Source organism: Cyprinus carpio, chromosome B5, assembly GCF_018340385.1.
Source record: "Cyprinus carpio isolate SPL01 chromosome B5, ASM1834038v1, whole genome shotgun sequence".
Taxonomy (NCBI): domain Eukaryota; kingdom Metazoa; phylum Chordata; class Actinopteri; order Cypriniformes; family Cyprinidae; genus Cyprinus; species Cyprinus carpio.
This window is the reverse complement of record NC_056601.1, coordinates 20,534,763-20,549,718: the sequence shown is the minus strand read 5'-3', so window position 1 is coordinate 20,549,718 and position 14,956 is coordinate 20,534,763. Positions and strand designations below refer to the sequence as shown.

The 14,956-nt window shown below is 35.0% G+C and overlaps 1 protein-coding gene across 3 annotated transcripts in view; it reads left to right on the top strand.

The window, feature by feature from the left end:
• The window catches only part of LOC109062653 (active breakpoint cluster region-related protein), a 174,215-nt gene that overhangs the window by 85,471 nt on the left and 73,788 nt on the right, over window positions 1-14,956 (top strand). For all 3 annotated transcript variants that reach the window (XM_042724845.1, XM_042724846.1, XM_042724847.1), the window contains 3 exons: window positions 2,316-2,414; window positions 5,658-5,843; window positions 14,500-14,607. In XM_042724845.1, the coding sequence (XP_042580779.1) occupies window positions 2,316-2,414; window positions 5,658-5,843; window positions 14,500-14,607 (393 nt within the window). The remainder of the gene's footprint in view (window positions 1-2,315; window positions 2,415-5,657; window positions 5,844-14,499; window positions 14,608-14,956) is intronic.

Below are 14,956 nucleotides of genomic sequence, written 5' to 3'. Positions count from 1 at the left end.
AAAATTATTTATTTATATTTTTGGGAGGTAAACTATGCCTTTAATGTTTTTAAAAGGGTTTCTCAGGGTTTTCACAACCTGTTTCAAACGTAATACCCTTTTTATTCATACCATAAGTTCTTAACGTATGTATCAGTGTTAGCTGCCTCACTGCAGAGTTACAGAATAAATCCACTAGTGCTCTGGACAAAGGAGTGTTTGTCAGTGAATTATAAGGGCAACGGTGGGTATATTTGGCTGCTCTCTTCAGATGTAGTTAGTCATAAGGGTGGTACTTCCTGTCGTTTAAGATAGAACTGCTGTTTATTCCTTTATGTAATCAACTTTCATGGGTTTTTGAGCTGACTTTGTCATGTTTTGATTTATTCTCATATATTTGTGGTGGTTTTGGTGGACAGACATGGTGGGAGAATTTACACATACAGTAATTGTTTTAAAATATTTTTTATGAAGTCATGTAATAAAAGCAAGAGCTGTTGTAAATGGAAAGTTCAAAGGGAGGGACTTGGTTTAAATGCTTATGTGGAGCTCAAAAACATTGAAGCAGACATATGAAAAACGGATTATACTTGAAGGCTTTGACGACTTCTCGTTCACTCAGACTGAATCATGTATTTGTTCAAATGGCTGGGTTTAGATAGCATGTCTGTGCCTTCGCTTTTGTTTGAACACACACACACACACACACACACACACACACACACACACACACACACACACACACACACACACTTGTATTTGTGGTTTATGGGGACTCTCCATAGGGGTTATGGTTTTTATACTGTACAAACTGTATTTTCTATTGCCCTACACCAACCCTACACCTAAACCTACCCCTTACAGAAAACTACTGGCAATTTTAGAATTTCAAAACACAGTTTTGTATGTTTTTAAAGCCTTTTATTTTACGGGGACACAGGAAGTGTCCTCATAAACCATGTTTACGTTGTATAACCCATGTCTTTATACACATTTGTGTCCTCATAAACCATATATACCAGTGTATACACACACACACACACACACACACACACACATACACACACACACACACACACACACATAGTTTGAACTCTGTACCTGAAAGGGTGAATTCACAGGGTGTGTCTGTACCTGAAAAATTTCACACCAGAGAGAAAGAAAGATCAGAACAGACTAGTACAGTAGATTTACAGTAAAGCTAAACACTGGATTTTATTTTTTTACCTACAGATGGTGCTCATTAGCTGAAACATATTTCTCCTGTCTTATTAAGAGGTCATTTTCTCAACTTCATGTCATTAAAATCTGTCACTTTCTTTTGTGGAACTCCCACAAAAGGTGAATTTTTGAAAAATAATCTGGTCACCCTTGTTGCTTTTCCCAAAATTTTTCAAATCTTCTGCATGAGAATAGCTGCCATTTAAATTGTTATTTATTGAAAATATTGACATCTCCACTCTATTGGGGTCAAAAAAGTGAATTATCAATAGTGTAGCAATGTATGAAGCACAGCTCACACAAAAGTCACTTTGAACATGAGTGAAATCTACATGGGGGATTTTTTCCCTCTTGCCCAAAACTTCAGACTGAGCAGAGTACACTATTGAAATGGTATTTTGCAGAGCAGTAGTTAATGTGACTAGACACAATATTTTTATTAAAAACACACTGTTTGTGCTCCACAGAAGCAGGAAGTTTTGGAATGACAATACATGAGTAAATTATGATTTATTTATTTTTTTTAGTTGAACTATTCCTTCTATATGTCTTAACTCCTAATTAACTCCTTCTAAATCTTTAAATTGCTAGCATTTTTGAGCATTTTCACAAAATTATGGCCCCAAAGTATTTTGTTGTATGAATATCTGAACATGCAATATTTTAAAAGAAGGAACGGAGCCTCTGCTTTTGAACAAAAAAACCTGTTTTATTCTAGCTTCATGCATTCTTTTTTATCAACACTTGAAGTTTCATGAATTTTTGAACAGAAAGCTGAGAAAATCATGTTTTTGTCAAAGACCACATCTGGATCAGTCCATCAGCTTACACGCTGTTTAAAGTTTGATGATCACGTTATTTTACATATGCATCTGCTTACATACGCGATCGTTACTTTCTGCTTCTTCTTCACCAGTGTTTGATCCAGATGTTCAATACTCTTTCTGAAGATGTTTGATAGCACCTCCTACAGTATCCCAGTGGAAACACGGAAAGCTAGACATTTCTGTCATTGGCGGGGAACGAGTTCAGAAACTCATCATTTCAAAGAATAATTTGTTATATGTTTTCAGATTCACTGATTCTAGTGTGTTGTATGTGTTTCTGTGTTTCAGGGAGACACAGAGAAAGGTCTGGAGATGAAGAAACTGGTTCTGTCTGGTTTTCTGGCCAGTGAGGAGATCTATATTAACCAGCTAGAGGCGTTGCTGCTGGTGAGTACCACTGCCACAAATGTCGTCACTCACACTACATGAGAAACCTGATGTGGGAACTTCAAAGTCCTGTTCTGTGTGACTCTATGTGGAGTGTTTTAAAGCTGGTAAAGGGACCTTTTGTGTTATTTTATTTTATATTACAAAAACAGTGACCCTTGTTGTTTGCTGTACTACTTTAAACTTTAAGTTATTTTTTTTTAATCTAAATTACCCCAGCTATGATTAGCTATCAGTATTTCTTTAGAATAAGTTTACTCTTATATTTCATTAGAGCATGTTTTCCGCAATATGGCTGCTTGGAGTGCAGCGTAAAGGGCATGCGTACACTCAGCCAATCAGGAAGCAGCATTTCATATTTATAGAAAATGCTGAAATCTAATGTCTACCAATGCTTTGTTCCTCTGCTGTTTGAATGTGTCATTTCCTGTCAGACTTTTCTTTCTCTTTTTTTTTTAACTGCTGTTCAAAGTATTAATTCTTTGCAATAATCTATCACAGCAGTTAAAGGTTGTACCAGTATTATCTTGATTTGCCGTTATAATAATCATAGTCAAATGGAAGCTGAATCAACATTGGATTTCTGGATCATTCAGTGAGTTTGATAAGAGTGGACGCAGAGCAAAAATAAACCCTGAAACAGAACAAACTAGTAACAACTACACAAATCCACCGTATTTTTTTAGTGTGCTCATTATGCGGGACACACACTGTGCTACCTGCTGTTACAGTCTTTAAGGAACACCTGGATATCTCCTGTCTTCCTTTAAGTAAACCTGCTGATGAATGAAGTTAAAGCGGTACTTCTGCTCTCTGCTGCACACTTCCTGTCCAAACATTACTCAGCAGTTTGGACCTGCAAGGAAAACAGCTACAAGTACCGTGGCAGAGCAAGCACATGTTTATTCATCTTCTCCAGTCATTTCTTGAAATGACGGAGGGGAACTTGATCTTGATGTCTGGCACTGCTGATAAGATTGTGAATATCCAGTAATGTGTTTTTTGACAGAGCCCACTGCACATGGCACTGATAAATGCTCTTTCCACTACTTGTCCATGAAAGATTTATTTTTACACTGTAGTTCAAAGGTTTGCATTTTAGAATAGTTCATCAAAACTATGAAATAACACATGGTGGTACTGACAAATTAAGGCCTCAAAAATGTCTTAAATCAGAGCAAAAATTCTTAAATTCATAAAGTCATTGCATTAAATGTTGCATTCATTGCTAAAAATTGATATCTTTCTCAGAATTTTTGTCTAAACATCCTTAAATCAAGATGCATTTGCTGGAGATGGAGATGTTTTCGGAGAAAATGTACAAAACTAAATGAGTTTAGGCTTAAAACAAGAACAAATAGGAATGAAAACTTGTTTTGAATGAAGTTGATTTAAATGTCGATTAAGCATGAATTAAGTTGTTTTTTCTGAGCCCATGTTCCTTAAATTTCTTTGGTCTTAAAAATGTCTTTAAAAAAATCTTACATTTACCTACAGTATAAGAAACCTGCAGAAACCCAGATAATGTTCAGATGTTAAACACATCGTGACTAACTTATTTTTATCTTTTTTAAAGTATTAATTTTTTCAATTAACTCCATGAGGTGCATCCTGAGATGCTTTTTAAACAGTATTGAGCTATGTATGTGGGAGACTTTTAAAAAAATGATTCACATATAAACAACATTCATTAACACATAGAGCACATCAAATATTGTAAATGGAAGCTCAGTCCACTTGCTTGATGCAAGATGTTTTATGCGTTTGGAATGACATCAGAGTGATTAAATTATGACAGAACAGTTGAATTACAATGTTTACCACACCAAATTTTAACAAATATTAGCAAAAATGTTTAATTGTGCTGGTGTGAACACTCCATAATACTTTATATCAAAATTGAGTCCTTCTGTTCTGGTAAAGGATGGAAGACATCATACCCTTTGGTTAGAAATGCAGATACAGTGACTTCAAAAGCACTGTGGTAAAGATGTGTTCAGACTCTAAGCTGTGAGAGGACATGTGCTGGTAGTGAAGGGCAAAAAATGTGGTCAAAGATTTGACTCCAGGTCAGGGAATCTCTATTTCTATTTAGAATAAATTGTTCTTTTGAACTTTTTATTAATCAAAGAATCTTGAAAAAAAAAATGGTTTACACAAACAGTATTAAGCAGTACAACTGTTTACATCAGAACCAAATTAGCATATTAGAATGATTTCTGAAGCATCAAGTGACTCTAAAGACTGTCACATGCCTACTGAAAATAGAAAGCATTTATTTTAAATTGTAATAATATTTCACAATATTACAGTATTTTTGATCAAATAAATGCAGCCTTGCTGAGGATGAGCGACCTTCAAAAACATTTAAAAATCTTACTGAACCCAAACTTTTCAGCGTTTATGCATTCCAGATGTTACTGTAAATCTTTCTCTTTTCGGAAAATGGACAAAATATGATCAGTATTTTTGATCCGATCAAATGCTCCCTAATACCAACTACAGATGACTCACATTGAGCTGCAAATCATCATGGTTTGTGACTTTGATGCAACAAAAGATTATGGGTGATTTAAAAAGAAACAGGCTCTTTGACATGCCCCGCTCAAACTTCCTGCTTTAATCGAAAATACATCAATACAAGGAAAAAAAAACCTGCACTCATCAAACAGTATCATGATGCAGAGGAGAGCAACTTACAATGAGTCACCCCTATCTGAAAATAACCATCCTGCACTTTAACACAGCGTTATCAGCCCTGAAGAAAGAACACATGTGCTGTGCAATGTTTGTTCATGTGCTTTCTCTTGTCAGATTTACAAAGACACAGAGCACCCCTCTGCCCTGTTTAGTCTGGACAGCATTGAAAATGCAAAGGAAATGAATGTAATTAATACGTCAATTCACAGGAAGTGGAGAGGGAAATTGAGTCACCACTCAATGTGTACTACATGAGAACTTCATGAATTTTGGCTGAACTAAATGCATTGAAAAGTTTAAATCACCTCAGAAGTGATTGCTAGGCAGTTGTTTGTGGGTGTAAAGTGCACAAGATGGAACGGTGCCATTATTATGATCAGGGGTCACATAACCAAACCACATGTGTTTTCATGTTAACGTTCAGTTAACATTAAAATGCATTACTTAATATATAAATGCATTTGAGTAGCGAACATGTTAACTAATTGACCTCTCTCTCTCTCTCTCTCTCTCTCTCTCTCTCTCTCTCTCTCTCTGTCTCAGCCCATGAAGCCTCTTAAAGCCACAGCTACTACATCAAAGCCAGTGCTGACAATGGAGCAGATTGACACTATTTTCTTCATGATCCAAGACATCTTTGAGATCCATAAGGAGTTTTATGATGCTCTTTCTCCCAACATTCAGCAGTGGGATGAGAAGGTCACTGTCGGACATCTTTTCCAGAAACTGGTGAGTGCACCTGCCACATAGTGTCCTGCCAAACACACTGTTCAAAGGCCCTAGATGGTACTTCAAAATACAGCGATCCTCTATGTAGTGTACACTACAGACCAAATGTTTAAGGTCAATAAAATAACACATACATATACATTTATAATGTTACAAAATATTTCAATTTCTAATAAAATGCTGTTCTTTTACACTTTCTATTCATCTGAAAATATCACGGTTTCCACGAAAATATTAAGTAGCACAACTGTTTTCAACATTTATAATGCTAATATGCAACAAATCATCATTCTAGGCAGCTGTTATAGTAAATGCACAAATATTATAGTAAAAATATTTGATTTCCTCATGTAATGTTTATTTGATATGTAAAGATTTTAGTCAGTCATACAGTATGATTTTTACTTGAACACTGGGTTTAGTCTTTACTTTTTAAACCTTCTTTGAGACTCTTGCATTATATATTGATCTCTCTTTATATGGGCATGTACTGTGTGTGCTCGTATCTAGAAGACACTTTGCCACACTATATAAATGCACTTGATAAGAATCATCTTCCTCTGAGAGTTACAGCAGTAAGATAGAGGAGCATCTGTTGAGACTGAAAGAAACAGCAGAAAGAAGATGTCTAAGTACTGCCAGATGAAAATGAAACACTCAGCTCTATTTACATTTACATTTATGCATTTAGCAGATGCTTTTTTTCCAAAGCGACTTACAGTGCATTCAGGCTAACATTTTTTACCTAACATGTGTTCCCTGGGAATCAAACCCACAACCTTTGGGCTGCTAACGCAGTGCTCTACCACTGAGCCACAGGAACTCTGTTATTTAGGCCTGTGTGTGTGCAGACTGTGCACGTGTTTGCATGGAACTGGAGAAGCAGATGCTCCATGTGTCTATGATGACTGGAAAGCTGTCTAGGTAGACAGCTGACTAGGGATGGGCTATTGTGTGTCTCATTGACGGACTCTAGATGGAGAACAGTGCTGGAGTTAGCTCTCTCTTCAAACTGCAGTTAAATATTTTATTAATCTTGTTGTTTATTCTCTATTTATTTTCAGTTGAATGGCATTAATGGATGTTCAGGTTTTTTTACATTTTCTGTACTGTGAGTTTGGAAAATCAAGATTTTAAATACACTACTGTTCAAAAGTTTGGGTTGGGCAAGAATGTTTTTTTTGACAGTCTCTTATAGTATGTTCACACAGGCTACATTTATTTGAGCAAAAATACAGTAAAAACAATAGTATTGTAAAATATTATTACCATTTAAAATAACTGTTTTATATATATATATATATAAATTATACATTATTCCTGTGAAGTCAAAATTTTCAGCTTTCTCAGTCATAATTCCAGTTTTCAGTGTCACATCATTATTCAGAAATCATTCTAATATGCTGATTTTGTGCTCAAGAAACATTTCTTATTAGTTTCAATTTTGCAAACTTTTTTGTGGAAACTGTGATCCATTTTCCCCCCATTTTTTTTTCTCTCGGATGAACTGAACGTTCATAAGAACAGCATTTATTTGACATGGAAATCTGTTATGAAATGATAAATAATTTTATTGTCACTTTTGATCAATTTAGTGCATCTTTACTGAAGAAAAAAAAAAATCTTAATGACTCCTAGCTGATGAATGGTACCATATGAGTTAAATAGAACCAGGAATATACAGTACTATACTCTACTACAGTAACTCAGAGCTAAAGGAATTATGCATGTTCACATAACAATTAACATTTATTAAGGGTCTTGATATGTGAACGACAGGTGATTTCTGTAGAGTTAAAAGTTAAGTGGGCCACAACGTTCTGGGCTTTTGTGGATATGGAGTAAAGCTGAGTGATATAGAATATGTATCTCAATATTTATTTTCAATCCTTTTGACAATATTTGACGTGTATTTCAAAGATTATGTATTTTCTGCATGACTTGTAAATGTGATTTCCCTTTCCAGTTAGAGGAACCATATAAGGCCCAAAAACTATTGTTGCTAAGCAGATTTCAAATGTTTATGCACTAAAAAAAATTCTTGTTAAAATTATTCAATCATTATATCAAAAATCTCACTGATATAACTACAATATTATCCCGCTAAATTTTACATAAACAACAAAACAATAAAGAATGCATTGTAAATGTAAGTTGTTATCTTGTGCTGTTAAATTGATTGTTCCACTCTGAATGGATTTTGTAGGTCCTTACCCAGCATGCATTACTGCTCATCATTACAGGTTACACTTCATTTATCTCCTAAACCAAACAGCAGATGGCAGGAGGTTATGAAACAGGACTTTTCTAAAGACACACACACACACACACACACATATACACACACACACACGTGATTAGTAAAACATTGTGACAGTGGTTGAGTTAGCAGATGGAGTAATTACAGGCTCCCTATTGCTCTGGAAACTTAGCGAAGAGGAAAAAAAGCACAAAAGAATAAGACTAAAAGAGACAAGAAGAAAAAAGTTTAGTTTTTGAACAGAAGGAAAGGTTTTGGATGAGCAAATCCAGACGGAGTGGATTGGAGACTAGAGTTTCTCTCTATTAGTCACCCTTCACTCTTTCTTTCTTTCTTTCTCTCTCACTCCCCCACTCATTAGCTCTACACTTCTCTTCCCACAAATGTTTCTCTCTTCACTTCATCTTTGTGACGTGTGCGTGCGTATCAGCGTTCTTCTTTGGACACGCTTGGTGAAGAGTCAGAGCGCTTGATGCGGGGTTGCTAGGTGACGACAGCATGTCCGTGTGATGTGTTGTGTTCCAGACTTCTCTCGAGCAGTGGGAGAGAGGAGCATGCTGGGATGGAGATTGAGAACACAGGGTCTCATCATGCAGTTCTCTCCTCAGGGCACAAATATACAGCAATCCATAACCTTACACAAGTCAGGAATCACCACAGAGAAGATGGATCATAAGACAATAGAAAGAAGAAAGAGCGAGCTAGAGGTCAAGTTAGAGTTTGAATGACTGTGATGTTTTTGAATGACTTAGATCTTAGAGAACCTGGAGATTTGGTTTGGTCCTCACATGGCACATAGTGTGACCCATTGAATATACCTATAAAAAATAAATTAATAATTGTGACAATATTATTGCACTTTATTTAATTTTGTTTTTAAATAAAATAATAAACTCAATAATAAAGTGTGATAATATTTTATTTTAAAATAAAAAGTTAGTATTAAATACAAATACAATTATTGTATAGTAAACTTAAAAATAAAATGCTAATATTTTTATTATTATTATTATTTTAATTTGAACTTTCTTCATTTTCAAACTGAAAATCAGCAAGCTTTTATTTTGACGAGTTGCCGGCAGTATGCGCTTCTGGGTTTAGTGCTGCCGACTGTAGAGCGTCAGTGAATGAAATGTCACAGTTTTGCATTGTACTTTAAAAATTGCAGCCGGTAGCCTAGATTTAAGCTTTCAGTTTGAATAGAAATCTTATACAGTACAGTTTGTCGATCTAAAATGGTAATTATGGTGCATTAACAGCTGTCAACCATGTCGGTACGCAAATGCGCACTCTGAACTTATGTACACAGCGCATTTCTTATTTTGGTAACTTACGTGCACCCCTGAATATATCACCATGGCCTATACTGTATATTAAATTCCACAATGTTAGATCTATTAGATACAGTTGGCTGCCATGTCATATCTATGTCATATGCACTGTGTACTGTATATATTTTGTCTGGTCTTTATTTAAGAATACATCATTTAATTCACATATATACAGTATGTGTGTGTGTGTGTGTGTGTGTGTGTGTATATATATATATATATATATATATATATATATATATATATATATATATATATATATAATTCACATTTATTGTGTTAAATACATTTATTTCTAATAATAAAATACAAATTATTTGCAATTATTTTAGTAAATGTTACATCAAATAATAAAATTATTTGCAGTAGGTGGTATGCTTGTGTTATTTACTATCTTTAAATTAAATAGTGTAATAAATGTACAACAACACATTGTATTGATAAAAATTATCCAATTTTTATTTTATGCAAAAAATCATTAGGTTATCATTAAGTAAAGATCATGTTCCATGAAGATACAGTGGTGTGAAAAATTGTTGGCCCCTTCCTGATTTCTTATTTTTTTGCATGTTTGTCACACTTTAATGTTTCAGATCATCAAACAAATTTAAATATTTGTTAAAGATAACACAAGTGAACACAACATGCAGTTTTTAAATGAAGGTTTTTATTATTAAGGGAAAACAAAATCCAAAACTACATGGCCCTGTGTGAAAATGTGTTTGCCCCCTAAACCTAATAACTGGTTGGGCCACCCTTAGCAGCAACAACTGCAATCAAGCGTTTGCGATAACTTCCAATGAGTCTGTTACAGCGCTGTGGAGGAGTTTTGGTCCATTCATCTGTGCAGAATTGTTGTAATTCAGCCACACTGGAGGGTTTTCGAGCATGAACCGCCTTTTAAGTTCATGCCACAACATCTCAATAGGATTCAGGTCAGGACTTTGACCACTCCAAAGTCTTCATTTTGTTTTTCTTCAGCCATTCAGAGGTAGACTTGCTAGTGTGTTTTGGATCATTGTCCTGCTGCAGAACCAAAGTTCACTTCAGCTTGAGGTCACGAACAGATGGCCGGAGATTCTCCTTCAGGATTTTTTGGTAAATGGCAGAATTCATGGTTCCATTTATCACAGCAAGTCTTCCAGGTCCTGAAGCAGCAAAACAGCCCCAGACCATCACACTACCACCACCATATTTTACTGTTGGTATGATGTACTTTTTCTGAATTGCGGTGTTACTTTTACACCAAACGTAATGGGACACACACCTTCCAAAAGTTCAGCTTTTGTCTCATCAGTCCACAGAGTATTTTCCCAAATGTCTTGGGGATCATCAAGATGTTTTCTGGCAAAACTGAGACGAGCCTTTATGTTGTTTTTGCTCAGCAGCGGTTTTGTCTTGGAACTCTGCCATGCAGACAATTTTTGCCCAGTCTCTTTCTTATGCTGGAGTCATGAAGACTGACCTTAACTGAGGCGAGTGAGGCCTGAAGTTCTTTGGATGTTGTTGTGGGGTCTTTTGTGACCTCTTGGATGAGTCGTCGCTGTGCGCTTGGGGTAATTTTGGTCGGCCGGCCACTCCTGGGAAGGTTCTCCACTGTTCCATGTTTTTGCCATTTGTGAATAATGGCTCTCACTGTGGTTCGCTGGAGTCCCAAAGCTTTAGAATTGGCTTTATAACCTTCTCCAGACTGATAGATCTCAATTACTTTCTTTCTCATTTGTTTCTGAATTTCGTTGGATCGTGGCATGATGTCTAGCTTTTGAGGATCTTTTAGTCTACTTCACTTTGTCAGGCAGGTCCTATTTAAGAGATTCTTGATTGCGAACAGGTGTGGCAGTAATCAAGCCTGGGTGTGGCTAGAGAAATTGAGCTCAGGTGTGATAAACCACAGTTTAAACAGGGGGGCAAACATTTCTTCACACAGGGCCATGTAGTTTTGGATTTTGTTTTCCCTTAATAATAAAAAAACCTTCATTTAAAAACTGCATGTTGTGTTTACTTGTGTTATCTTTGACTAATATTTAAACTTGTTTGATGATCTGAAACATTAAAGTGTGACAAACATGCAAAAAAATAAGAAATCACGACTTTTTCACACCACTGTATTTTGTTAATTTCCTACCATAAATATATCAAAACTTAATTTTTTATTTTGTAATATGCATTGCTTAGAACTTCATTTGAACAACTTTAAAGGTGATTTTCTCTATATTTAATTTTTTAACCATACATCAATGGAAAGCTTATTTATTCAGCTTTCAGATGATGTATAAATCTCAAAAAATGTATCCTGTTGTTTTGTGGTCCAGGGTCACATATATATCAGCATCTGCCATTTGCCAACCTGCTGTCTAAGATACCAGCATCGGCCATCAAAGAAACTTAACACACCAATCTGAAAAACATAAAAAATAATATTTGGGATGTTTTAAATTATTAAAAACAATCTAATCAAATCACATACAATCAAATTAATTTAGGTGATAGAAAACATTAGTTTAAAGCGAAACTATATTTTCCACATTTTTAGAGTAGAAATATTACATCAAATAATAAAATTAATTGCACCATTTGTTATGTTTGTGTTATTTGCTATCTTTAAATTAAATAGTGTATTGTCCTTCCATAATAGTATACAGTATAGTGGACTGCTAGATGGGTTCAGTCCTATCTTGATGACAGAAGCCAGAGAGTTGATGTTAAGGGTATATTGTCTTTTTCTTTATCAATCAATTGTGGAGTTCCTCAAGGGAGTATTTTAGGTCCCTTATTTTTTCTCTTATATATAAATTATCTTAAAGCAGCATGCTCAGGGGAACTTTTTCTTTATGCTGATGATGCAGCAATTTTAGTATTTCATCAAGATAAAAGGGTCCTGGAGAAAATAATGAGTTTGCAGTTATAAGAGAAGTCCAAGTGGTTTCTAGACAATAAACATTATCTACATATAGGTTAGGGGTGGAACGGTTCAACTTTATCACGGTTTGGTTTGTATCACGGTTTTATAGTCACGGTTTCGGTATGGTTCGGTATGTGCTATGTTTATGGAAAAACTAAAGAAAAAAAAGAATATTCTATCTAACTACAAGCAGCAGCACAAATAAATAAAAAAAAGAGTGAAGATACAAATAAAATAAACAGTGATTTTTCAGTTTTTTTTTTTAGGTAGGTCTAGCATTAGTTTTTAGGTACAGAAATTGAATAATCAAATGTAATACAGCATTGCATATTTGACTGTATAAGTTAAAGATTAATCTTTATTAAAGTAACAAAAGCTATTCAATCAAGAGCAGTGAGTGATTTAATTGTTGTTGCTGTTCGATTAATATTAAGACACTTTAAGAGAATGCACTGATCCAGTGCACTGATACAGTACATTCAGTCGGCTATGTCTGCTATAGGATACTTACCAAGACGGGGATTTTGACATAATTTTTTTGTCAACTTGTCCATTCAACGGGTTTGCGACAGAATAAATGACTGCTCATATTACAGCACACGGCATTTGCATTAAACAAGAGTGAATGGTTTGTCCATGGGTTTTTTTTTTCTTCTTTCTCATCGCTGTTGTTGTAATGTACTGGGAAGCCAGAAAGCGCATCCATCAACACAAACATACATTAGCAAAACCCTGTTTTTCTTTTACGTGTTATTTATAAGAAACCATAGCCTATTACAGATGCGTCGTCAGATTTAAGTTGAACCACGGTCCTAGCGTACGGTATTTGGAGAACCGTATGGTTTTATTTTTTTTTTGCGAAGCATCGCACCCCTAATACAGTATAGGTAAAACTGAAGTCATTCTCTTTGCTTCTAGAATGGAATTAAAGAAGGATGACAATTTTTTTTTGGATAAGATTAATGATATGGTAATAGAGTCAAAAAATTTAGTAAGTTATTTGGGTTGTTTAATAGATAATAAATTAACAGGTGATTTTATGGCTAGAAAGGTATTTACGAAATTTTTTTTGTAAAATTAGGTTTTTAGGGAGGCATGCTGACTTATTGGATGTTCATTCCTTAAAATTGTTTGCAGGGGCCATGATTCAATCCCATTTTGATTGTTACCTCTTTTTTCGTGTAGTAGTTGTTTCCAGATAATGAAAGATAAATTGCAAAAGGCTTAAAACAAATTAGTTAGAATAATTTTTAGAATTCATCCTCAAACGCATTTGTGTAGTGAATGTTTTAATGATTTGGGTTTCTTAACTGTGGAAAACAGAGTATTTTTTTAATTGGGTGTGACACTTTTTTTTTAATAATGTGGTTTCAGGTTATTTAGAAAATTACTTTCATACTGTATGGTGAGACAACAACATTCTTATGATACTAGGGGTAGGAATTTTAATATTTGTCCATGTAAGTTTAAAAGTTTAGTGGGGGAAAAATATATTTTGCATGAAGTGCAAATGCATGGAATAAATTACCAGTGTCAGTAAAGGGAATAAAAGACTTGGAGAGTTTGTGATTAAGTTTTTTTATTATTATTATTATTAATATTTGGTTAGGATATATTGTTTTTTATTTCTTCTGCACTTCTTTACATAGTCTCTATCCTTTATATTAACAGTGAGGACCGCAATGGAAATAAGCCTAGGATTTTTTTTTTTTTTTATCCTTTACAGTTTTTTAAAGTGTTTGGGGGAGTGTTTACAAAAAAATAAAAAATAATAATAATTTTTGTGCAACTGTTCTTACAGCAAATGATCTGAAGTGGTGTGGTGAAGCCTGCTTTAAACTTCCTCTCTCAGTCTTTCAGTCTCCAGAGCTCTCAGCAGAAGCTCTGTTGTCTGTATCTCATGTCTTATCCTGAGGATGAACTCGCTTCAGCAGAAAGCATCCACTGTGAACACACTTTGATGATTGTTCTAAGAGGTCTACAGATGAAATGAATGTTTCAGCATTGCCATTTTTCAGTCTCTTTCATCCTTCTGTGTCTCCTGCTTCTAGTTCTTCCATCCTTTCCTCCTCTTCTCTGTGGTTTTCCTGTACCATCACCTTTCTCTCTCTGTCTGTGTGTTTGTACTGCATTTAACACTGATTTTCACTGCTTGTTTCCTAGGCCAGTCAGCTCGGTGTGTACAAAGCCTTTGTGGACAACTATAAAATGGCAGTGGAGACAGCAGAGAAATGCAGCCAGGCCAACAGCCAGTTTCAGAAAATCTCTGAGGTGAGCTCATCTGCCTCCTACCTCCCGACACTATAGGCCTGATCATTACTGTCTGCAGTACATACTTCACTAATGAAGAGCTAATGTTTGAAATGGTCCAGAATTGTCTGTTGTTTAGTCACTGATCAGTATTAAATGTTCCCCAATGTAAATGAAAATCTGTCTAACATTTTGAATATAGATTTGAAATGATGGAAAAAATAGATGATAGATTACTTTTAAATATGAAACTAAAACTGCCAGTTATTGGTGGCAAGTTACTGTCTTAGTGAGTCTTCGAATCAACCAATTTCTTCAGAATGGCTAAACAACTAAACATGTCACTGTCTTTAAGAATGTGTCATTGAAT